Source organism: Erythrolamprus reginae, chromosome Z (genome assembly GCF_031021105.1).
Source record: "Erythrolamprus reginae isolate rEryReg1 chromosome Z, rEryReg1.hap1, whole genome shotgun sequence".
NCBI lineage: Eukaryota > Metazoa > Chordata > Lepidosauria > Squamata > Dipsadidae > Erythrolamprus > Erythrolamprus reginae.
Window position 1 is genome coordinate 140,880,976 of NC_091963.1, and position 27,013 is coordinate 140,907,988.

General features: G+C 38.9%; 1 protein-coding gene across 1 annotated transcript; it reads left to right on the plus strand.

Moving 5' to 3' along the window:
- The first annotated feature begins 8,905 nt into the window (after positions 1 to 8,905).
- On the plus strand, positions 8,906 to 16,994 carry LOC139154195 (vomeronasal type-2 receptor 26-like). The gene is made up of 5 exons (XM_070728626.1): positions 8,906 to 9,169; positions 11,364 to 12,218; positions 14,177 to 14,404; positions 15,866 to 15,992; positions 16,084 to 16,994. The coding sequence occupies exons 1-5, from the start codon at positions 9,032 to 9,034 to the stop codon at positions 16,992 to 16,994; spliced, it is 2,259 nt and encodes a 752-aa protein (XP_070584727.1). The 5' UTR covers positions 8,906 to 9,031.
- The last annotated feature ends 10,019 nt before the right edge of the window (positions 16,995 to 27,013 follow it).

Here is a 27,013-nt window from a genome sequence, read left to right on the forward strand (position 1 = left end):
TCCAAGCATCTGCTACTCTTTTATTAAAATAATATTTTCTCATGTTGCTTCTGATCATTCTCTCAACTAACCTCAGATTGTGGCCCCTTGTTCTCCTGTTCACTTCCTATTAAAACACTTCCCTCCTGAACCTTATTTAACCTTATTTAACATATTTCAATGTTTCGATCACATCCCCCCTTTCCCTTTTGTCCTCCAGACTATACAGATTGAATTCAATAAGTCTTTCCTGATATGTTTCATGCTTAAGACCTTCCACCATTTTTTTTTGCCTGTCTTTGGACCCATTCAATTATTTCAATATTTTTTTGTAGGCGAGGTTTCCAGAACTGAACACACTATTCCAAATGTGGTCTCGCTAGCGCTCTATACAGCGGGATCACAATCTTCCTCTTCCTCCTTGTTATACCTCTAGCTATGCAGCCAAGCATTCTACTTGCTTTCCCTACTGCCTGACCGCACTGTTCACCCATTTTGAGACTGTCAGAAATCACTACCCCTAAATCCTTCTCTTCTGAAGTTTTTGCCAATACAGAACTGCCAATAAAATACTCAGATTGAGGATTCCTTTTCCCCAAGTACATTATTTTACATTTGGAAACAAATGTAAGCTGCAGTTTCCACTGCTTTGACAGTTTTTTTCTGAACGCCATCACTCTACTAAACAAATAATTCCCTCAACACTGTAAGACTTTCTACTAAATCTGCACTTCTATTCTACTAGTTTTTTCCATCATTCCTATCACCCATGTTGACCGTATGACTGTAACTTGTTGTTTATATCCTAAATTTTTTATTAATTTTGCTTCTTCATTGCTTATTTGACCCCTATGACAATCATTAAGTGTCGTACCACATGATTCTTGACAAATGTATATTTGATTTTATGTACGCTGAGAGCATATGCACCAAGACAAGTTCCTTGTGTGTCCAATCACACTTGGCCAATAAAATTCTATTCTATTCTATTCTATTTATCTACTAAAGCTAAATCATTTGCCATATTACAGACACCTCCGGGAATATCAACCCTATTGTACACTTTAGAGTCATCGGCAAATAGGCAAACCTTCCCTACCAAACCTTCCCCTATGTCACAAACATATTAAAAAGAATAGGACCCAGAACAGACCCTTGTGGCACACCGCTTGTAACCAGGCTCTGCTCAGAATACTCGCCATTAACAACAACCGTCTGATATCTATGCTTCAGCCAGCTGCAAATCCACTGAAGTATCCAGGGATTAAGTCCAATCTTCACTAATTTATCTATCAGATCTTTATATGGAACAGTGTAAAAAGCTTTGCTGAAGTCCAGATAGACAATATCCACGGCACCACCTTGATCCAACACCTTTGTGACATAGTCAAAGAAATCAATGAGATTAGTCTGACATGATTTGCCTTCAGTAAAGCCATACTGATTTGGGTCCAATAAATTATTGTTTTTTAGGTGCTGATTTATCCTCTTTTTGAGTAGAGTTTCCATCATTTTATCTATAACTGATGTCAAGCTCACTGGCCTGTAGTTACCAGCTTCTTCTCTACTGCCCTTCTTGTGGATAAGCACAACATTGGCCATTCTCCAATCATCAGGAACATCTCCTGTTAAAAGGGATTGGTTAAACAAATCAGTCAGGGGGGGATAGCAATGACAGATCTGAGTTCTTTAAGAACTCTGGGGTGGATGCCATCTGGACCCATTGCCTTATTTATCTTTAATCATTCAAGTTCTTCTATGACATCGGCCTCTGAGATCACTGGAGCTGAATCCCTACAACTGGAATCAATGCTTTATCCCTCCATAGTATTATACTGAGAAAACTGAACAGAAGTTGCTGTTCAAATGGTCAGCAATATCCTTATCCCCATCAATGTATGTATTATCCTCAGTACTAAGCTCTGTGATGGTGCAGTTTCTCTTCTTCCTATCACTAATATATCTGAAGAAAGTTTTATCCCCCTTCTTTACAGATTTGGCAATTTCTTACTCTTTTGAGGCTTTAGCAGCATATATTATCTTTTTTGTCTCCTTCTGTCTCATTTTATATACCTCTCTGTCCTATAAATTTTGTTGTGATTTTGTTCAAATTTTGAAAAAAATTCTTCTCTAATTTTATTGGTACACATTGAAATAGAAATAATAATTTAGATAAAATGTTCATTCAGCCACACTTTTTAAGACAATACACCTTACATGGTTGCTATGAGAGAAAATTAGAAGAAGGAATGAAGAACCTTCAACACACAAGGAGTGTGTTGAAGTTTTAGAGCAATGATAGCAAACTTATGGCATGGTGTCACAGAGCCATATCTGCTGGCATGTCAGCTCCAGCGCACATGCACACTGGCCAGTGATTTTTTGCTCATACAAAGGCTCTGGGAGGGAATTTTCAGCCTCTGGGGGGGCAGGGGATGCTGTTTTTACCCTCCCCAGACTCCAGGAAGGAGCCTGGGCAGGTGAAAAATGGGCCTACTAAGTTCACAGGAAGTCGGTAAAGCAAAGGGGTGTCATGCATGCAACAGTGTGGTGGAGAAGCATGGGGTGGTTGTGCATGAATGTCAGGGGCTGGGTTGAATGGGTGCATTGAATTATGGGTGTGGGAATGCATGCATGCACAATAGTGCACACATATGCACTTTTGGTACCTGAACAAAAAAAGGGGTTTGCCATCATTGTCCAAGAGGGTAACCAATAAATAAATAACAAGTCCATTCTTAAGCAATGGCCTTAGAAAAACAATAAAAATATGAAAAGTCTTTCCTTAATCAATTGCTGAATAGAATTGAGACATTAAAATTGTCTTATCAATCAAATCTTCAAGCCCCTTAATAGCAAGCTGGTCTAAAAGATGGACTGATGAACTTAGGTTAGAAGTTATTGAATGATGCTATTTACCTAAAGACAGATGCATTTGCAACAACATTCCTGCCAAATGGCTATAGCATGTATGCAATCGTAAGAAACTGGTCCGGACTAGAACCCAAAGCCAAGCAGTCCTTATTACATCACAAGACCATCATAACCCCAATCTATGGGAGGATAGCTCCACCCATGAAAAAGGGCATATCAGTGTATACCAATGCCCCTTCCCACAAAAGTGGTCCCTATTTTTCTAGTTGCATTTTTTATGTGCTTTTGCATTGCTAGATTGGCAGAAGCTGAGTTACTCACTCCATTACACAATGCTAGGAATTTGAACCACTGAACTGCTGACCTTCTGATCAACAAACTCAGCCACTTAGCCACCATGTCCCACCCCTCTTTCTTTATCTTATCTCTATATTATAATTTCCCTCCCTCCCTCTCATCTATTTGTCTGTCTGTCTGTCTGTCCGTCCGTCCGTTCGTCCGTCCGTCCGTCTGTCCCTTCCTCTCTCTCTCCAATTACCATGTTTCCCCAAAAAATATAACCTATCCTGAATATAAGCCCTTGCCTTATTGTTCATGTTTCTCACAATATAAGCCCTATCCCAAAATAACCCTAGATAGGTGTATCATCACTGATGGTTGAGATAATGTTGCTGACATTGGGGGAAAGTGACTGTGAGGGGTGGAAGCTTTCTTCACACACACACACACACACACCACACCTTTTCCATCTATCTATCTATCTATCTATCTATCTATCATCTATCTATCTATCTATCTATCTATCTATCTATCTATCTATCTATCTATCTATCATCTACCTACCTACCTACCTACCTACCTACCTAACTACCTAACTAACTAACTAACTAACTAACTAACTAACTCTAATAGCCTCTAGACACCAGCACATGACTTCCAGTGCTTCACTAAGTGAACACGGGGTGGAGAAGTATAGCTGAGTGTCATCAGCATACTGGTGGTAACTCACCCCATGCCCTAAGATGATTTCAACCAGCAGTTTCATGTAGATATTAAACTGCAGGAGGGAGAGGACTGGCTTCTGAGGGACACCACAAGAAAGGGACCTAAGAATCAACCTCTTACCCCCTGCTAGCACCGACTGCAATTGACCAGAGAGGTAAGAGGTGAACCACTGTAGGACAGTGCCTACACTCTTAGCCCCTCCAGCTGGCACAGAAGAATACCATGGTCAATGGTATTGAAAGCCACTGAGAAGTCAAGAAGTACCAGGATAGAAGATTGACCCCATCCCAGGCCTGCTGGAGATCATCTGTCAGCGTGACCAAAGCAGTTTCCATGCTGTAGCTGGGCCTGAATCCTGATTGTTGAAAGCCCTAATTAGTTTCATCCAAGGAGTGACACCACCTACTCAACAACCTTCCCTATAAAGGGAAGATTGGAGACAAGATGATAATTGTTTAGAATAGCTGGGTCCAGGGAAGGTTTTTTGAAGAGGGGGGCACAACTGCCTCCTTGCAGGGAGTTGGAAAGGACCCCCCCTCAAAGAAACATTGACAATCTCCTGGACCCAGCTTCTTGTCACGTCCCTGCTGGCCAAAACCAGCCAGGAGGGACACGGGTCCAATAAACAGGTGGCAGAGCTCACAGCTCCCATGGCCTTGTCCACTTCATCAGGCATCACTAGGTCAAAATCCTCCCACACAATAGGACTAAGATGAGCCTCTGTCACCTTGACTGACTTGTTGTCTGCCGACCCCACATTCCAACTGGAGTCAAGGTCTGTCTGGTGGGTGATTTTATGTGTGCAAAACTTATTGAAATCCTCAGCATTACCCTGCAAGGGTTCATCAACCCCCACTTGCTGATTAAGGAGTGAGTGAGTCACCCTAACAGGGTGGCTGGGCAGAATTCCACAGTACAATCAAGGAGACATGATATGTGCATCTTGTCATCTTGAGCGTCACTTTATAAGTCTCAATATGAGCTCTTATAAGTGTTCAGTCAGATTCAGATTTACTTTTCCTCCAACACTTCTCTAGACATCTCTTCTGGCATTTCATCCCCTAGAGCTGCTCAGTAAACCAAGGAGATCTCCAGGGTCCACTGCCACAGAGAGGTTGCAAGGCACAATCTGGTCTAGAGCCCTTGCCACAACGATATTCCAGGCTGCAACAAGGGACTCCACCGAATTGTGTACAAGTGAATCTGGTAAAACCCCAAACACCCTCTGAAAGCCCTCCAGGTCCATCAGGTGCTTGAGATGGAACCACCTAATCAGTTCCACCTCCCTGCGGGGGAGGAGTGGAGCCTTAAAATCAAGCTGTAGCAAAAAATGATCTGACCATGACAAAGCACAGATATCTAAGCACCTTAAACCTGCTGTTCTGATCGAGTCTGTGCAACACAAAAACGAAGTTTGAGAGCCTGTAAAAATTTTCCCCTGCATTTCTGAAACATGAAATTTCATGAGTTTTCATTATTTCAGGGGTTCTCTCTATGAGAATTTTTTTGGGGGTGGGTGGGTAGCTTAGTTTTTGCTGGGCAAAAAAAGTCACATTTGTCTGTGTGATTCGCAAAAAAATTCTTTATTTTAAGTGCTTATATTTGGTCAATTTGAAAACTTCTTTCCCTTGGAAACTAGGTTGAACATTTCTGCACACAATTAAATGAAAATTGAAATAAAAAAATAATGCAGAAGTGTAGCCTAGATTGAGTAGTCCAACAATACCAATGAAAATTAAAATCATTGTAAAGAAAATTATATAGACATGTCCATAAGAAGAAAAGTTTGACTGAAAAGGAATTTTAATTTAGAATATAATATAATTTTATTGGCCAAGTATGATTGGACACTTAAGGAGTTTGTCTTTGGTGCATATGCTCTCAGTGTATATAAAATAAAAAGATAGGTTTGTCAGAAAACATAAAGTACATCACTTATTAATAATCTGGGTACAAATAAGCAATAAAATCATATTAGGAAACATTAAATATAAATTGTAAGAATACAAGCAACAAAGTTACAGTCATACTTTATAAACATTATTACTCATGGTTTTTTTTAACCTTGTGTATCTATTTGGGGAGATTTTTCAAAGTTTAATCCACTGTTCTTGAGATATCACTGCTTATTGTCTCAAGAGCATATTTTCTTTTCAGTTGTGACACACACTTCATAGTTCAAGAGCTCAGAATTCTGAATAAGTCATTATCTCAACTATAATTAAACATTATCTTCATGCCTATTCCAAACTCATGGGATTTCAGGCAAAATGGAAGAACTAATTGATATCCAAACCATGGCTGGATGCCATAAAGCTCTGTGATTCAATGTAGCAGCATGTAGCATTCTCTATTTTTGTCTGAAAAACATCTCATGAAGGCAGGTCAGTTTGATGTACTTCAAACATGCTGTTGCCAACAGGGGAATTTATATACAGAAAGAAGACACTCATGGAAGATGTTAGTATTCATGAAGTTACTGTTAACAATCATGCCTCAAGTGGTGTGCAAGTGTAACTTGGTTGAGCCTCTTCCTATTCGTCACACATATCATCAGCTTGGAGATGTTAACATTGCTGGCATTATTTCTGTATTCTCAATATTTTCCGATGCTATTGATTTCAGTCAACATCCTTCTCAGGCACTTCAAGATGGAGTTATGTAAGCACATCTTTCATTTATAATCAAGTTCTGTAATCTGCTGTCCAGCCACAATGGTGCTCAAAATATTTCCCTGAAAGTTATAATTGAAAAAGTGACTCTCTTAATAACAAATGTATCAATTTATGGCCAACCTACATTTCAGTTTCCACATGAAATGGATAGTATAGAATTCTTTATTGGCCAAGTGTGATTGGACACACAAGGAAATTATCTTTTAGTGCGTATGCTCTCAGTGTACATAAAAAATATACTTTTGTCAAGAATCATGAGGTACAACACTTAATGATTGTCATAGGGTACAAATAAGCAATCAAGAAACAATATATATTAATATAAATTGTAAGTATACAAGCAATAAGTTACAGTCATACAATCATGTGGGAAAAAATGGGTGATAGGAATGATGAGAAGACTAATAGTAATAGTAAAGCAGCCTTAGTGAAAAGTTTGACAGTTAAAATTAAAACCTTTTATTTGAAAGCTGCCCAGAATCACCCTGAGGTTCAAAGCTCATTTAATTGTATTCAATTCTTTCTAAATATAGACTGTGAAAACAGATAAAATTATGCAGAGGTAACTACCACTAAAATATGTATGGCATATTATCCAGTTGCAAGATGCCCAAGTATCTGTAGGCTTCTGGCTGGTGGCACTTGATGGTTTGACCATTTGGCATTTCAATGTCCTCACTTTCAATGATTTTCCCCTTTTTCAGTGCCACCGTGGCACATTTATCCAGGCCAAACTCCATGCTGATGTCATGGCTGAAGATTCGCACAGTGTTGGTTAGTGATTGTATCTCAGTTTCTGATTTTCCGTACAACTTCAGGTCATCCATATACAGCAGGTGTGAAATTTTTGGTGGATTCCTAGCAGTTTGGTAGCCTAGGTTTGTTTGCTGCAGGATGAGTGACAGCGGGATTATAGCGATGATGAATAGCAATGGGGACAAAGAGTCCCCCTGGAAGATGCCCCTTCTGATGTTGATCAGTCCATAGCTTTCATTCCCAACAAAAAAACTCAGTCTTCCAATATTTCATCGCCTTTTCTATTAATTTCCTGATGTTTTCATTGACTCTAATATCTGTTTGCTGATGCAGGTTCTGGTAGAACTGCCTCTGGTTGGATTGAAATGTTTGATTCTGCCTGTACTGGGTGATCCTAGCTTCATATCGCTCAATTTTCCTGGCTGTCGCTGTTGTTTTACAATTTCCAGAGCTTCCTTGATCTTTCTTATACTAAGCCGGTACATTTTTAATCAAATAGGCTTTGATCTTCTGATTGTTCAGTTTCTGCTCCTTAATGTTCTTCAAGTTACTTGCATCTGATCTCAAGCTTTTGATTTTCAGTTGTAGTCAGATTTTCCATTTTGGTTTTCCAGTTGGTTTTCCGATTGGTTTCTATTGCAGTAACCCTAGTTCTTCAGTTACTATCACAGCTGTACTGTAGGCAAGCTGATTCAATTCTTCAATTGAAGTTACATTGACAGTTGCAAGTGCAGAGTTAATATCTTCCATCAGTGGGACAAGTCTTGCTTATGTTTTTTTAAGGCTGGCAGTCTCTTTCGCTCTGCATTGGACCCTGCGTGAGCAAGTATTTGGTCCTTAAGTTCTTGTTGCCTTTGAGTCATAGTGTCAAGTGTCTCATCTGCAGCTTCTTGCTATCTTTCCAAGTTTTCATCAGGTTCCAGTTGTGCAGGGACTCCAGATCTTATTGGAGCTTCTACTGGTGCCAGATCAGATTTTGGTGTTTCTATTTGGCAAATTTTCTGTATTTCTTCTAATTCGACTTCACTGAACGTTTAGTTCCTGATTATGAGTTGTCGCTGATTGGCCAGTCAAAGTTCCATTATTTTTGAGTCTGCATATTCTTGTTTCCATAATTGGTACATCTGTCTTTGATATCCACGTTTTTCAGGCTCCGAGTTGTAATAACACTTCATGATTGTGCGATTCTCTGACATTGAGAATTTCTGCCGCTTTTTGATTTGTAAGCTTTGTTTGTTGTGCTCCTGTAGCTGATTTGTCGATGGCTGCCCAGGTTCCACAGCAGCCACCACGGTCCTTTTTATCCTGGGCAACGACCGAGCCAGTATGGACTTCTTTTTGTTTTGTCTCTCCATTAGTTTAAATGGGTTAGGTACGTTTAGTCTGGCTCCTCTGCTTTGACCACTCCGGGAAGGTTAGACTTACCAGTAGTTTACACTACCACCGGCAAAGCTCTCAGCTTCATTGAAGCACACAAGCCCCACTACCACGACAAGGCGTACCCATCAGTGGAGTTTATTATTATTATTATTATTATTATTATTATTATTATTATTATTAATAACAATAATATATTATGTAATGTTTATTGCAGAGTATCCTTTCAGAATTACCAGCATATACTTGCCCTAACATTTGCTCTTAAAGAGATAAATGAAAATACCCAAATCCTACCCAATATCACACTAGGTTTCCATCTTTATAATAGCAATTCCAGTCCAAGTTGGTCATATCTTGCTTCAATGGTGCTCCTCTTCAACCAGGGCAGATTCATCCCTAACTACATCTGTGGGATCCCAATCACTTTAGCTGCAGTTATGGGGGGATCAGATATCTGTCTCTACATGGCAACTATTCTGTGCATCTACAAAGTTCCTCAGGTAAGAAGTGTTGAAATTCTACAGCACTTTCTGAAGAAACCTGGATTGTTTTGCTTTTATGATAAACAGCTCAGACTGTAAATATTCAGAAATGGAAAATAAATTAATTGAATCCAGCTGGCAGACAATAATCTATTTCTTGTTATTCAGTGAGCATTCATAATCACAATTACACCTTAGAATCCAAGAAGACATTTTATTTCCTTGGGTTAATATCAAAAATACAAGATGCTCTAATGTTCTAACTTGGCTGAATTTCAAACTCCAAATAAAGGTAAAAGATAATAAAAAGAGAAAAAGAATAAATACGCATTGACTCAAAGTGGATATGGATATAGACAGAAATGTTTCTTGAAGAGCAAAGAGAGATTTGAAATGAACAGATTTCCTAAAGGTTCAAAATTATTTATTTGGATTATAGAGAAGACTTGACATTAATGTATATCCCAAGCTTTGGCTTTCTGGAGGGAAAAAAATGGCATTTTGGGTGTCCTGGGTTTCCATAGATGTTTTCCTTTCTAGGAAATAGTTTATCCATTAAAGGTAATAGAAAGAAGAGAGCCTCATAATATTTAGTATTCAATTACACTTGATTGGATTAGTAGAGGATTGCAAACAATGATAAATCTGATCAGGCAATGGGAATATTGGGAAGAAGTAAATATGAGAGTTATTTAGTGCTCTTTGAGCTTGGTTGCTTTCATGAAGATGCTTCAGTACCCAAACTAGGTAACATGCTCAGTATGACATCAATGAAACACTTGCAAGAAAACCACCAAGCTCACAGACCTCTCATTTCAGTCCCGAGCCATAAATACTTTCTTTTACGTATAAATATTCTTACACTGAATTAACATTCAATTTTTTCTAAAATGGTCATTTTTATATTTCTACCAACAAACAAACAAACAAACAAACAAACAAACAAACAAACAAACAAACAAACAAACAAACAAACAAACAACAAACAGTTCTTTGAGGAGGGTGAAAAACATTTCTCTAGTAGTAAGATTGAAGCCAAGGTAGTCATGAAGTGAACATCATCATCCTTCATCATCATCATCATCATCATCATTATTATTATTATTATTATTATTCCATTCAACAGTGTGTTGTCTGGATATAAATTTCTCTGTGCTATGGCAAATCAAGATTTATAACAGTATTCATTATACAGTGGTACCTCTACTTAAGAATGCCTCTACTTAAGAACTTTTCTAGATAAGAACCAGGTGTTCAAGATTTTTTTGCCTCTACTTAAGAACCATTTTCTACGTAAGAACCCGAGCCTGGAAAAATTTGCCAGGAAGTTTGAGGGCCGCACGAAGGCCCGGCCAGTTTCCTGCCATTCCCCTTTAATCCCGGTCATCTGGGCTGCCAGAGGATCCTTTTGGTGGCTTTTAAGGAGGCTTTGGCATTCCAGAGTGAACGAATAAATCTCTGCCAGCACCCAGAGAATAGAAATGCTTCCTTTGCTCTGCACAGCCGAGGAGTCACTATAGCGAAGGAAATGCACCGGCCACAAAGTGAGTAAGCGAGAGGAGAAGGGAGCTCTTCAGCACGGGAAGGAAGAGGCAGCAGGTAGCAGCAGCAGCAGCCAGTGCATGGGAGGCAGTGTATGGGAGGCAGCCTCGTGCCGAGTGTATGGGAGGCACGTGCTCCTTCTCGCCACCACAGAGTCCCTCTTTTTTAAAAAAACAAAACAAAAACTTAACGTTTTGGATTTTTTTTATTCCTCCTCCTCCTCCCATCCAAATTCTGAGCTTTTATTTCTTTCCTAATGGGTTTGCACACATTATTTCCTTTTACATTGATTCCTATGGGAAAAATTGCTTCTAGGTTTATACTTAAAAACTTGTTCATGGAACAAATTAAGTTCTTAAGGAGGTACCACTGCATTGATATTAATTCTCTGATGTAACAATAATAGTATTGAATTTAATAAACCTATTCGTTTCTCTCTCTTAACATGTCTTCTAGTAAGAATATAATAATAATATTATATTTATATTCATTATTGGAAGCCAAACACAAATTGCTCTCCAATTTTTTCCCATAAGGCATTCCTTATGCAATGTATTTGAAAGTATTTAGACAATGTTTCAATATGCAAACGCAGGAGCACTCTAAAATTGAATACATTCTCAAAGGCTCCCATACAACTTTGCAATTGCAAATATTTATCTCTCTATAGTTGACCTATGGCTCTGCTCCCCTTATGGATAAAGAGACTCAAGCAGTGTTCTTCCAACAAATGTTTCCAGATGAATCCCACCAATGTAGGGGCCTCCTCCAGTTATTGCTGTATTTTAGATGGATCTGGATTGGAGTTCTTGTTGTGAAGGATGACAAGGGAGATAAATTTGTACAGGAGGTGCTCCCCACATTTTCCCAACATGGCATCTGTTTTGATTTCATACAAGAGTTCCCTAGGGTAGATTTTTACATTGATTTTAATGATCTAATAGGTGAAGGAGTCCAAATATACCAAGTTCTCATGAGCAGTACAGCCAACGTCATAGTTTTCTATGGTGAAATTGAATCTATATCCCTTCTAAGAACATATCTCCAATTATCAGAAGTAGTGGATATACCAAAAAAGACAAAAATCTGGGTTACAACCGCTCAAACAGATTGCACTTCCAGTTCATTTCATAAAGCTTGGGAAATCCATTTCCTACATGGGGCTTTTTCCTTTGCAGTTCACACAAAAGAAGTTAAATACTTCCAGGAATTTCTTCAAAATCTAAACCCAACTAAAAATCAACAAGATCATTTTCAAAAAGATTTTTGGGAACAGGCATTCGATTGTGTCTTCTCAAACACAAAAATGGAGAAATCTGAGAAAAACTGTACTGGACTGGAGAAGCTTGAAACCCTTCCTACATCTGTGTTTGAAACACATATGAGTGGTCAAAGCTACAATATTTACAATGCAGTCTATGCTGTGGCACATGCTTTGCAATCATTGTATTTAACCAAATTCAGAGGAAGAATAATAGCAAAAGAAGGAAGGCAACAATTTCAGAATCACAAGTTATTGTGGCAGGTAAGATCTTAAGCAGAAAAATACCAAAATCTTACCATATCTGTAGTTGTAACAACTGCTATAAAATATGCAAGAAGCCATATTCTGTAAGGGTATTGACAGTTTTCTCAAAGTGAAATACAGTAATGTCTTGACCAGCTAAAATATTTATATGCTCATATTAAAATTACAAAAGTGCATTAGCTTTGAATTATTATGTGCTGAAACATAGCTTAACAGCCTTTTGCTTGGAATATTCACACTGAATTTGATCCAAAATGTTCAATATATAGAACAGAATAGAATAGAATTTTATTGGCCAAGTGTGATTGGACACACAAGGAATTTGTCTTGGTGCATATGCTCTCAGCGTACATAAAATAGAAATAAAATAAAATAAAATAAAAAGATACATTTGTATAAAAAGATACATTTGTATCTAATGATTGTCATAGGGGTCAAATAAGCAATGAAGAAACAATCAATATTAATAAAGATCTTAGGATACAAGCAACAAGTTACAGTCATACAGTCCTAAGTGGAGGAAAAGGATGATAGGAATGATGAGAAAAACTAGTAGAAATAGAAGTGCAGGTTTAGTAAAAAGCCTGACAGCGTTGAGGGAATTATTTGTTTAGTAGAGTGATGGCGTTCGGGAAAAAAATATACTTGCGTCTAGTTGTCTTGGTGTTGTAAACCCAACGGGATGGGTTCAGTTGTAGAAGATTCGGCTGTTGTTGGTGTGTATGGAATGGAGGTTGTGCAGATAAGTGGTTGTGGTTTCTTTTTAAACCTGCAGTAGAACACATTCAGATCATCTGCCAATTGCTGATCTCCTTCAGCTTGGGAAGGTGGTTTGCTGTAACTGGTGATGTTTTTGAGAGTTTTCCACGTGGTTGCTGGTTCATTTGTTGAGAGTTGATTCTTTAGCTTTTCAGAGTAGTTCCTTTTTTCTGCTCTGATCTCCCTTGTTAATATATTTCTGGCCTGATTATACAGCATTCTATCACCTTTTCTGTAGGCTTCCTCTTTGGAATGACGTAACAGCTTGAGTTTGGCTGTGAACCAAGGTTTATTGTTACTGTATATTTGCAAGTTCCTTATTCTTAGAAATTTAACATTCTATAAGTTTTCAAAAGATTCAGCATCAGATTTTTTTTAAAAAAATCGACAATTATTCATTCAAAATCATTCAAAATACCTTCATGCCTACTTGTAAACTTTTAGATTAAGCCATTCTCAAACAAACCTTAAATGAAAGAAAAAGGACTGATAAGAGCCTAGATGGTGCAGTGGTTAGAGTAGAGTATTGCAGGCTACTTCTGCTGACTGCTGTCTGCCTTCAATTTGGTAGTTTAAATCCCACCAAGCTCAACGTTGACTCAGCCTTACATTCTTCCAAGGTGGATAAAATGTGGACTGAAATTGTTGGGGGTAAAATGCTGACTTTGTAAAGCCCTGCACAGTGGTATATAAGTCTAAGTACTATTGTTATAATAGTGAGATTCTTACCTAAGGAAGATACAGGTTAATTTCCCCTTTCCAAGCCTGTTTATTTCAAAGAACAAATCATTCCCTATATAGCTGACTATTTTTCACCCTGAAACTTGAATAGTGATTTGTTAGCAATGATTGTTGCTAACCCATCTATGCTTAATGGATATTACAGATAGAATATCTCCCCTAAAATCGTTGGTCCTTTGTAATGCCTTCATTTTTGCCCATTTGAAATTCTCTTATTACTTTTATATTTTACATTGGTCTATAGTCATCCAAGTTAAATACTTATAGCATTGAAACTAGGTGCAAGAATCATGGATATATGACATTTTATATGGCATTTTATTGGTATATTTTGGAGTAATTGCTATGATATTTGTTTGATGCTAGTCCAAAAACTGGAATAAAACAGAAATTTCCTTCCTTCCTTCCCTCCTTCTTTTCTTCCTTCCTTTTCCGCTCCCTCCCTCCTTCTTTAGCTTCATTATTTTCTGAGAAATGCCAAATTCAACAATAGTGTTGGTGAAAAAATTTCCTTTGATAAAAATGGAAAAATTGTTGGTGGATTTGATATTATCAACTGGATTACATTCCCCAATAAGTCCTTTCTTAGGATCAAAGTTGGAGCAATAGATTCCACAGCACCTCCAGACAGGTTCTTCAATGTCTCTGTGGATTTTATCACATGGCCAATAGGCTTTAACCAGGTTAGAATCTAGATTGTCTGTCCACATTTATTAGGTAAATTATCTTTTGACAGTCCCATAGTATTGTTTTGGTGTTAACCTACCTAAGCTGGGGGTTGGGGGGGGGATATCTATAGGAATGTTGACATTTCCCATATTTGGCATAAAATATTACACCCTCTGCTTTGTCCCACTGTATACTCAAAACCAGTAATGGACAATAGGAACCATAGTTTTGATGTAAAGGGGCCAGTCTTATCCATAACATTAAGAACTAGTGAAGCCAAAGTGTCCTGGGTGCCCAGTTTCTTCTCTCAAGAATGATTGGGGTGCATATGTAAGAATACAGGATAGTAGTGATTCCACTTAACTTTGCTACCAGTTTGGGAATGGGAGTGCATGTATGCTTATAATAATAATAATAATAATAATAATAATAATAATAATAATAATAATAATAATAACAATAATAATAATAATAATAATAATAATAATTTATTAGACTTGTATGCCACCCCTCTCCAGAGACTTGGAGCTTCTGCACATGTGTAAAGCATTTTTGATGATGTCAGGCAGGTGGGCAGAATCTCCCGCCACTGCCACTATGAGTTCGCCACACCGGATCAAACTGATAGCAACACACCACCAATATAGGAGCATGTCACATTCTCAGAGTATGCAAGATTGTTTTTAAAATCAATTTTGCATTCCTTCGTCTCAGCCTCTGTAGCCAGTTAGCAGATCCCCCTAGTCTTTTGGCCTGTAAACTAAAGTGCCTTAAGTTTCAGGTTGGCCTGTAAACTAAGGTGTCTTAAGTACCTGATTTCTCATCCCAGGGATGATTGGAGGGGACAGTAAGGGGTTTCCTTTCTTTTGGAGGGAGGCTAGATCATGGATGATGGTGTCAAACATGGGAAAACATACTGGGAGACAAAGAATAGGTGGTTCTGGCAAAATATGGGGCTGATGTCTTACTCAATTTCATGTTCCAGTTCCTTGGTCTCAGCCCCTTTACTTAACTAGCAGACTTTAAATGCTCCTGCATTTCAGTTTTTGCTTCTAAATAGAGTTAGTAAGTAATAAGTCCTCTGTAATTTGCTTTAATTATTGGATTTTTAAATAAAGAGTGTCAGAGTAATGAAGATTTAAATCTGATCAGCTACATTAAGACTGAGGATGAGTTAGCAGTGTTATTGCCACTTTAAGAAGCTGTCTATACAAAGGAGCCCATGAGAAGGTCTCTTTCTCTCTCCTCATTTATCTCTCTCCTCATGGTGTTCAGTCTGCATTGTAGAAGTAATTATTTCAATGTTCTGTTAATAGCCCTACAATAAAGTAAAATCATGTTTCCTGTCGGGTATATCTAGGATGGTTCTTAGTTTATCATTCCCTCCTTAATCTGTTGCTTATACAGTAATAATATCTGTTCAAGCACTTGCTTTCCCATCTGTACCTTAAAATATTCTTCTTCATTCACAATAGGGATCAGCTTTTTCTAGGTGCAATGATCCTTGTGAGGCAGGATACAGCAAGGCCAAAAGAGAAGGGGAATCATTTTGCTGCTATAATTGCTTTCCATGTCCAGAGAGGGAAATATCAAAGGAGAAAGGTAAGGAATTTCCAAACATAATGAGACTAAGCTATGAGAATGCAACTTGGTCCACAATCTACTATATCTACTCTGTTGTGCTCTTTTTCAGACATGGATGAATGCTTTCGATGTCCAGAAGACCATTATCCAAACCCTGACAAAAATTACTGTATTCCAAAGCAGATCACATTTTTGTCCTATGAAGAACCTTTGGGCATCAGTCTGATTGCTCTTTCTCTTTGCTTTTTTTTAATGACATCTTTGGTAATCACAGTCTTTACGAAGCATAGAGACACTCCCATTGTCAAAGCCAACAATCGAAATCTCACTTATATACTTCTAGTTTCTCTTCTACTCTCTTTCCTTTGTGTCTTTCTATTTATTGGAAGACCCAATAAGGTTGTGTGCCTCCTTCAACAACTGGCTTTTGGCCTTGTCTTTTCTGTGGCAGTTTCTTGTGTCTTGTCCAAAACCTTTGTAGTGGTTCTAGCATTTATGGCTACCAAACCTGGTTCCAGATTGAGAAAATGGGTGGGAGGAAGAATGATTAGTTTCATTCTTCTATCCAGCTCCCTTGTTCAAATATGTTTTTGTACTGCATGGCTAATAACATCCCCACCATACCCAGATGTTGATGTGCAGTCAATGTCTGAAGAAATGATCATGGAGTGCAATGAAGGATCAGTCATCATGTTCTACTGCGTTTTGGGCTTTATGGGTTTTCTTGCTTTGGTTAGCTTCTTTGCTGCCTTTTTAGCTAGGAAGTTACCTGACAGTTTCAATGAAGCCAAATTCATCACCTTCAGCATGCTGGTCTTCTGCAGTGTTTGGCTATGTTTTATTCCAACCTATCTAAGCACAAGGGGAAAATATACATTGGCTGTGGAGATCTTTTCCATGATCTCCTCCAGTGCTGGCTTATTAGTGTGTATCTTTTTCCCCAAGTGTTTTATCATTGTGATGAGACCTGAACTGAACAATAAACATCAGCTCATGAAAAGGAATCTTTATTTTAATTGATATTCTTTATAGTTACACATTGAAAAACGTGGACATTTAACCCAAAAGGCAATATTTTATTGGTTTTCCATATTACCTGTCCCCTGAGTCTTAGATATCTTAGAAGAAATTGTATAAATAAATCCACAGGAGCTCAAATTTATTTATTGATATATATCAGTATGGGAGTATATTACTTCTCTTTACAGAACAATGGGAATTGTTTCTCCTTATTTTATTGGTTACAATTTTACCATGAACCACAGTGTTCCACTAAATATATAGATTTCATGTGAATTGTTAAAATGTCTTTCCTTGTAACGTTACATGCATAATAGAATTTGTAAAAAGAAGTTGAGATTAAATACAAATGAGCCTTTTATTTAAACAGAGAGGGTCTGTTTAAAAATTGTCTTAGAATCAATCATATCTGGGACCCTCTGGTACATATCATTTGTAGTGGTAATGTATAAAAAGTGGAGTACATTCAAAAGATCTTCCAGATGACCCTATGTCTTTTCCTCAGTAACAAAGATGATTGAAATTGCTGACATAAGAACAACAAACAATTCTGGCAAATCCAAATAAATACCATCAGAACTAATAACCAATTTACACAATGGTCTTTTTCTAGGAAATTCACTGATCTCTGTTTTGATATGTTCACTGTTGAATAGCATGTTCTATGATCATAGGTCTGTTGAGTACGTAGAGTTATTTCAGCACTTGATTGAAAGACATGCCATAATCCTAAATGCCACATGATAAAATTTAGGTGAGCACTGGATCACAGCTTCAGAGTCTTTGGAACTACTCTTTGTTGTGTTTGTGGTATAAATGAGATTTAAATAGATACAGGCTACATCTGCCCTGTATTGTTTTGCCAACACTTCCTTTTGCAAGTGTGCTGCTCCGGAAGACTGTGATGACTCTTCTCTAATGGCACTCAGGAATTGTATGTCAAGTCTAATGAAAAGAATAGCAATAACAATAGCATTTAGACTTATATACCACTTCATAGTGCTTTTTCAGCCCTCTCAAAGTGGTTTACAGAATCAGCATATTGCCCCCAATATCCTTATTTTACCTACCTCAGAAGGATGGAAGGTGTTGAGATTTGGAATGCTGAACTACAGCTAGAAGTTAGCTGAAGTATCCTGCAGTGCTGCACTCTAATCACTGCACCATCACAGCTCTAAGAAGGCATAGTAGAGATGGAATACAAGTGTTTCTATATTTTAGGGACTTCTAGAATGATGAGGGAGTCAAAGAAAAAACCCAATAAGACTAATTCAGCTACAATGGTCCTAGCAGCTAATTATGCATAATTATCAAATGGAACAATCCTGGTTAAGGTTAGTTTTTTCTCTTATGAATCAATGCACTACTCTCTGCAAAACCCTCCTGAAGGTGCTGAGCAATGTACCCTTTAAGGTGCATGCCCACGCACCCCAACCCCCCCGTGCACCCTTTTCCAAAGCCGTGCAAGGAGCCGTGGCTGCCCCCACCCCCCAGCACCTCCGCCCCCCCTCACGCCCCTGGCTTCTCGCCGCTGCCCCTTGCCCGCCCACCCGCCCCGCCCCTCTTTCTCCTCCTACACTTCCCGCCTTGGGGCGGGGCTCCTCCCACAGCGGTGGCTGCAGCGGCACTGGTGGCTGCAGCTTCTCGTCCTCCCAATCCGGCCGCTAGCCGCTTCGAGAACGCCCACCCGCCCCTCTCACAGTCCCTTCGCTGAGAGCACTTTTGTCCTGGCTGTCGGTGAAGGGGCTACAAGAGAGGCAGGGCGGGTGTTCTTCTCTCAGTGGAGGCAGGTGAAGGTGATTTGGAATGTCGGGTACGCATGCACGTGTGATCCCCATCCCCCTGCCATTCAAAATAAAAACCTTCGCTGGCCTCTGCAGAGAAAAAAGGAAGAGAGAGAAAGAGAGAACAAGAGAGAGAGCAACAGACATAGCAAGATAGAGAGAAAGTGAGAAAGAGAGAGAGGGGGGAGAGAGGGGAAAAGAGAGATAGCAAGAGAGAGAAAGTGTGAGAGAGAAAGTGCGTCCATTAGTGCAAGCTTCTACTTGCCTATTCTGTGCTCCTGCTCAGCCGCTGGTATGAGGGAGGTGATGCGGTCCTTATAATGAGGATCCAGCAGGCCGGCCACCCAGTAACTGGCCGAGCCGAGGATGTGGGGTCGAGGTCATTCCGTAGGCACAGGAGCATGTAGTGGCTCATGTGAACCAGGCTGCCCGGAGTCAAGGCGATGTTTTCATCAACAGGTCTCTCCTCCTCCTCCTCCTCCTCCTCCTCCTCCTCCTCCTCTTCCTAATGCTCCCCTCTCCAGCCACGCTCCATTGGTGCCCGTGAGCTAAACTGGGGGCCGCCCTGCTGCAAATCCTCCTCCTCCTCCTGCCCCAAAACTCTATGCTGGCTGGACAGCGGAGTTCCTGGCTGCTGTCGGCACAGCCCCCCACCGTGCGAGACATGGATTTCCTGGGAAAATGGATGGGCCTTCCTTTGCCTGCTCCTCCTGTTCCACCTGCTGCCCTGTTTCCTCCTGTCGCACAACCTGCATGGCCTGAAGGGTTTTTTCCAGTAGGCAAACCATGGGGATGGTACACTGATGATGGAATTGTCAGTGCTGACCATATTGGGGACATACTGGAAGCCATTCAAGATGGAACAAATGTCCCTCATGGAGGCCCACTCATTGGGGTAAAGTGCTGTGGGTCTGCACTTTGACTTGACCATGAATTTAATAAACCTATTCATTTATCTCTCTTAACATGTCTTCTAGTAAGAATATAATAATAATATTATATTTATATTCATTATTGGAAGCCAAACACAAATTGGGAAGAAGTAAATATGAGAGTTATTTAGTGCTCTTTGAGCTTGGTTGCTTTCATGAAGATGCTTCAGTACCCAAACTAGGTAACATGCTCAGTATGACATCAATGAAACACTTGCAAGAAAACCACCAAGCTCACAGACCTCTCATTTCAGTCCCGAGCCATAAATACTTTCTTTTACGTATAAATATTCTTACACTGAATTAACATTCAATTTTTTCTAAAATGGTCATTTTTATATTTCTACCAACAAACAAACAAACAAACAAACAAACAAACAAACAAACAAACAAACAAACAAACAAACAAACAAACAAACAACAAACAGTTCTTTGAGGAGGGTGAAAAACATTTCTCTAGTAGTAAGATTGAAGCCAAGGTAGTCATGAAGTGAACATCATCATCCTTCATCATCATCATCATCATCATCATTATTATTATTATTATTATTATTCCATTCAACAGTGTGTTGTCTGGATATAAATTTCTCTGTGCTATGGCAAATCAAGATTTATAACAGTATTCATTATACAGTGGTACCTCTACTTAAGAATGCCTCTACTTAAGAACTTTTCTAGATAAGAACCAGGTGTTCAAGATTTTTTTGCCTCTACTTAAGAACCATTTTCTACGTAAGAACCCGAGCCTGGAAAAATTTGCCAGGAAGTTTGAGGGCCGCACGAAGGCCCGGCCAGTTTCCTGCCATTCCCCTTTAATCCCGGTCATCTGGGCTGCCAGAGGATCCTTTTGGTGGCTTTTAAGGAGGCTTTGGCATTCCAGAGTGAACGAATAAATCTCTGCCAGCACCCAGAGAATAGAAATGCTTCCTTTGCTCTGCACAGCCGAGGAGTCACTATAGCGAAGGAAATGCACCGGCCACAAAGTGAGTAAGCGAGAGGAGAAGGGAGCTCTTCAGCACGGGAAGGAAGAGGCAGCAGGTAGCAGCAGCAGCAGCCAGTGCATGGGAGGCAGTGTATGGGAGGCAGCCTCGTGCCGAGTGTATGGGAGGCACGTGCTCCTTCTCGCCACCACAGAGTCCCTCTTTTTTAAAAAAACAAAACAAAAACTTAACGTTTTGGATTTTTTTTATTCCTCCTCCTCCTCCCATCCAAATTCTGAGCTTTTATTTCTTTCCTAATGGGTTTGCACACATTATTTCCTTTTACATTGATTCCTATGGGAAAAATTGCTTCTAGGTTTATACTTAAAAACTTGTTCATGGAACAAATTAAGTTCTTAAGGAGGTACCACTGCATTGATATTAATTCTCTGATGTAACAATAATAGTATTGAATTTAATAAACCTATTCGTTTCTCTCTCTTAACATGTCTTCTAGTAAGAATATAATAATAATATTATATTTATATTCATTATTGGAAGCCAAACACAAATTGCTCTCCAATTTTTTCCCATAAGGCATTCCTTATGCAATGTATTTGAAAGTATTTAGACAATGTTTCAATATGCAAACGCAGGAGCACTCTAAAATTGAATACATTCTCAAAGGCTCCCATACAACTTTGCAATTGCAAATATTTATCTCTCTATAGTTGACCTATGGCTCTGCTCCCCTTATGGATAAAGAGACTCAAGCAGTGTTCTTCCAACAAATGTTTCCAGATGAATCCCACCAATGTAGGGGCCTCCTCCAGTTATTGCTGTATTTTAGATGGATCTGGATTGGAGTTCTTGTTGTGAAGGATGACAAGGGAGATAAATTTGTACAGGAGGTGCTCCCCACATTTTCCCAACATGGCATCTGTTTTGATTTCATACAAGAGTTCCCTAGGGTAGATTTTTACATTGATTTTAATGATCTAATAGGTGAAGGAGTCCAAATATACCAAGTTCTCATGAGCAGTACAGCCAACGTCATAGTTTTCTATGGTGAAATTGAATCTATATCCCTTCTAAGAACATATCTCCAATTATCAGAAGTAGTGGATATACCAAAAAAGACAAAAATCTGGGTTACAACCGCTCAAACAGATTGCACTTCCAGTTCATTTCATAAAGCTTGGGAAATCCATTTCCTACATGGGGCTTTTTCCTTTGCAGTTCACACAAAAGAAGTTAAATACTTCCAGGAATTTCTTCAAAATCTAAACCCAACTAAAAATCAACAAGATCATTTTCAAAAAGATTTTTGGGAACAGGCATTCGATTGTGTCTTCTCAAACACAAAAATGGAGAAATCTGAGAAAAACTGTACTGGACTGGAGAAGCTTGAAACCCTTCCTACATCTGTGTTTGAAACACATATGAGTGGTCAAAGCTACAATATTTACAATGCAGTCTATGCTGTGGCACATGCTTTGCAATCATTGTATTTAACCAAATTCAGAGGAAGAATAATAGCAAAAGAAGGAAGGCAACAATTTCAGAATCACAAGTTATTGTGGCAGGTAAGATCTTAAGCAGAAAAATACCAAAATCTTACCATATCTGTAGTTGTAACAACTGCTATAAAATATGCAAGAAGCCATATTCTGTAAGGGTATTGACAGTTTTCTCAAAGTGAAATACAGTAATGTCTTGACCAGCTAAAATATTTATATGCTCATATTAAAATTACAAAAGTGCATTAGCTTTGAATTATTATGTGCTGAAACATAGCTTAACAGCCTTTTGCTTGGAATATTCACACTGAATTTGATCCAAAATGTTCAATGTTCAATATATAGAACAGAATAGAATAGAATTTTATTGGCCAAGTGTGATTGGACACACAAGGAATTTGTCTTGGTGCATATGCTCTCAGCGTACATAAAATAGAAATAAAATAAAATAAAATAAAAAGATACATTCCTCCTGTTCCACCTGCTGCCCTGTTTCCTCCTGTCGCACAACCTGCATGGCCTGAAGGGTTTTTTCCAGTAGGCAAACCATGGGGATGGTACACTGATGATGGAATTGTCAGTGCTGACCATATTGGGGACATACTGGAAGCCATTCAAGATGGAACAAATGTCCCTCATGGAGGCCCACTCATTGGGGTAAAGTGCTGTGGGTCTGCACTTTGACTTGACCATGGGTTATGAAACTGGTAATACACTATTGCCTGCTGTTGCTCACACACCCTTTTAAGCATATGCAGCGGGGAATTCCACCTGGTTGGCAAATCGCAGATGAGTGGGTGGGTGAGAAGGCCAAAGTTCCTCTGCAGGGAAGATAGGCGAGCAGCAGCAGGGTGGGAACATCGAAAGTGCACGCACTCCGCACGCATTTTACCCAACAGCGCCGACATGCCCGGATAATTGGCCAGGAACTTCTGCACCACCAGGTTGACCACAAGAGCCATGCAAGGGATGGGTCTCTATGAAAAAATATTGATGATATACAAAAATAAATAATAAAAATATTAATGACTATATCAAATAAATTATAATACATTAAAAAAAGAGAAACAATCAACTGATGGTGAAAAGATATTCTACGACAGCCCATAAATAATTGCATAAAACAAGCTGGAATGGAGCAGAGTGCAGTAGCAATAGCAATGGCAATAGCATTTAGACTTATATACTTCACAGTGCTTTACAGCCCTCTCTTTGTTTACAGAGAGTAAGCATATTGCCCCAACAATCTGGGTCCTCATTTTACCGATCTTGGAAGGATGGAAGGCTGAGTCAACCTTGAGCCTACTGAGATTTGATCTGCCAAACTGCTGGCAGCTGGTGATCAGCAGAAGTATCTTGCAGTTCTGCACTCTAATCACTGTGCTACCAAAGCTCTCCCCGCAAAGTAGGATAGAGAATGTGGTATAAAAATGGATAGGATAGGATAAGACAGGACAGAATAGAATGCAAAAGAATAGAATTACAGTTCTCTATTTCTCTTTATGGAGCTAATTATTTTATTAATTCCCTTGTGGATCATGTGTTTCTACCTCTGCAAGTCCTCACATGTTTAGAAGTTGTTCACATATGGGACTGTCTCACTATCATTATGAAAATTAGCAATTTTGTTTCTTCCAACATCTATGTGACTCCATGAATATAGGAACAATTGCAACTAAAAAATGGTTATTATTATTCCCATCCTATTCAACCCATGGCTGGGAGGCACAAAAGCTATGTGAGTTGATTTGTTAGTATGTTGCACTCTCTAGTTTTCTCTGAAAAAAATATCCCCAGAAGGTAGATCAATCTGACCTACTTCAAAGATCTTGCCGCAGACAGAAGCATTTGTACATAGAAAGAAGCAGGGGTGGACTACTGCCCGGATCGCAGGGAACACAGTGGGGTAGCAAAAATGGAACTCCACCCCAGAGCCACCAATTTGCACTGAAAGATGTTGAAAGAAAATGCAGGGCGTCCTGCATAAGTCGCACCCACAGTGTGATAGTAAAAAATGTTGTAGCCCTTCACTGGAAAGAAGTCACCCATGGAAGATGTTACTATTCATGGAGATTCTGTTAATAGTATTACCTGAAGTGATCTGCAAGAATCCTAGCCTTCAATGTGACTTTCAGGAGCCTCTTCCTATTCAGCACACCTATCATCAGCTTGGAGACATTAATATTGCTGGCATTATTTCTGCCTTCTTTGCAACTTCTAATCCCATTAATTACATTCAAGATCCTTCTCAGGCATTTCATGATGGACTTGTGTAAGTACGTTATTAATTTATTATCAAGATCTGAACTTTGCTGGTAAATTATATGACGATGGAAATATTTTTCTCTAATGGCAAAAACTTCTGATAGAAGTATCCAAAATAGGATTGTTCGGTTTATTTTATCTGATATTATATTTTACTCCAGTTTCCATATAAAATTGAAATGGTGATAAAATCTCCATTTATAACAAATCACATCTCAATATCTATTAATATACAGGTATGTATGGCTTAATTTATAAAGCTGTTACTACCATTAAGAAAGGGAAAGGATCTATTTCACATGATATGTTTTCTTATTCTTTATTTCTGGTACCAAAATGTAGCAATTTCCTTTTCCATATAAGCCAAGTGTTAAAAGGTGCAGTTTAATAGTGAATCATTCTCACATATAGAAATATAGGAACAAGAATTATTCCCCACAATCCACAAAATGCATTGTACAAAAGGATTGTAAATGCCATAATGTGAAATAGACATTTATTTTTATTTATTTATTTTGTCAAACATGTACAAAATGGTAGCTATTGCTATAAACATAAATATTAGCAAAGTAGGTACAGGTAAATTAGGCAATAGGACAGTAGGACAGGGACGGTAGACACAATGGTGCATTTAATGCATGCCCCTTACAGACCACTTAGGAATGGGGTGAGGTTGACTGTAAATAGTCTAAGGTTAAAGTTTTGGGGGTTTGGGGAGCAAACCACAGTCTCAAATAGTGAATTCCAGGCACTGATCACTCTGTTGCTGAAGTCATATTTTCTGCAGTTGAGTTTGGAGCAGTTTACATTAATTTTGAATCAATTGTATGCTTGTGTATTGTTGTGATTGAAGCTGAAGAAATAATTGACAGGTAGGACATTGTGATAGATGATTTTATTTATTTATTTGTCAGACTTCTAGGCCACCCTTCTCTGTGGACTCAGGGTGGCTTACAACATAGTCCCATCCTTGAATACAGCTCATCTGTTTGGAACCCATACCACATCTCAGACATTAACACCCTTAAAAATGTCCAAAGATTCTTCACCAGAAGAGTCCTTCACTCATCCACTCGAAACAGAATACCCTACAAATCTAGACTTACAATTCTGGATCTAGAAAGCTTAGAACTCCAACGCCTTAAACATGATCTAAGTATTGCCCACAAGATGATATGCTGCAATGTGCTGTCTGTCAAAGACTACTTCAGCTTCAACCACAACAACACAAGAGCACACAAAAGATTCAAACTTAATATTAACCGCTCCAAATTTGACTGTAAAAGATATGACTTTAGTAATTGAGTTGTCAAAGCGTGGAACTCATTAGCGGACTCTGTAGTGTTTCTTCCCTAATCCACAACATTTTACCATTAGACTTTCCACGGTAGACCTCTCCAGATTCCTAAGAGGCCAGTAAGGGGCATGCATAAGTGCACCAGTGTGCCTTCCATCCCCTGACCTATTGTCTCTCCTATATCTTCTATATCTTTTCTTCTATTCCTATATCTTTTCTTCTATTCTTTCATTGATATATTTTACTACGTGCATAACCTCTGTAACCTTCATTATGTTTTTAGACAAAATAAAATAAAATAAATAAATAAATAAATAAAATATAAGTTAACAATCATCTAAATATCCCTCATAGTAAAATAATCATCCACATTCATCCTCACACATAACATTCATATCAATGGTCGGAGCCGGATATTAATGCTCATGAACCTCAAGCTTGTCAGCAAAGGTGGGTCTTCAAAACTTTATAAAAGGCTAGGAGGCTCAGGGCAGTACAAATCTCGGGAGGGGGGAGCTGATTCTATAGGGCTGGGGCTGCCAGCTGGCATTACTTAGCTGACGGGACCTGGAGAAGCCAACGCTGTGGGACCTAACCAGCCATTGGGATACATGAGGCAAAAGGCAGTCCAGTAATAGCCTGAACTTTATGAGCTACATTTAGGTCAGATAGAAGGCGATGAAATTTTAGGCTGTTTAGGCCCAAAATTTCAAGTCTGGTGGAATAAGGTATTCTGTTGTGAGCAGATTTGTTTGTTTGTTTGTTTGTTTGTTTGTTTGTTTATCTGTCTGTCTGTCTGTCTGTTTGTTTTTTTGTTTGTTTGTTTGTTTATTTATTGGATTTGTATGCCGCCCCTCTCCAAGGACTCACAGCATATATAAAACAGAACAATAATATGATCCAATTAATACTACAATTTAAAAACAATTAAAAGAGAAGATTAACCAAAAAATATCTTATTAACCAAACATTCAGCAATCATACTTAAGGCATTCAATGGTCAGGGGAAGATCTAAAAGTCCCAAGCCTGGCGGCAAAGTTGAGTTTTTAAGCTCTTTTGGAAAGCAAGGAGAGAGAGGGAGCAGTGCAAATCTCTGGGGGGAGTTGATTCCAGAGGGAGAGAAGGCTCTACCCCTAAGTCCTGCCAACTGAAATTGTTTGATCGACAGGACCCTAAGTAGGCCAACTCTGTTCGACCTCACCGGTTGCTGGGATTCGTGCGGCAGAAGGCGGTCTCGGAGATAATCTGGTCCTGTGCCATGTAGATGAGTGGAGGATTCCTCTTGTGAAATATTTTTGGA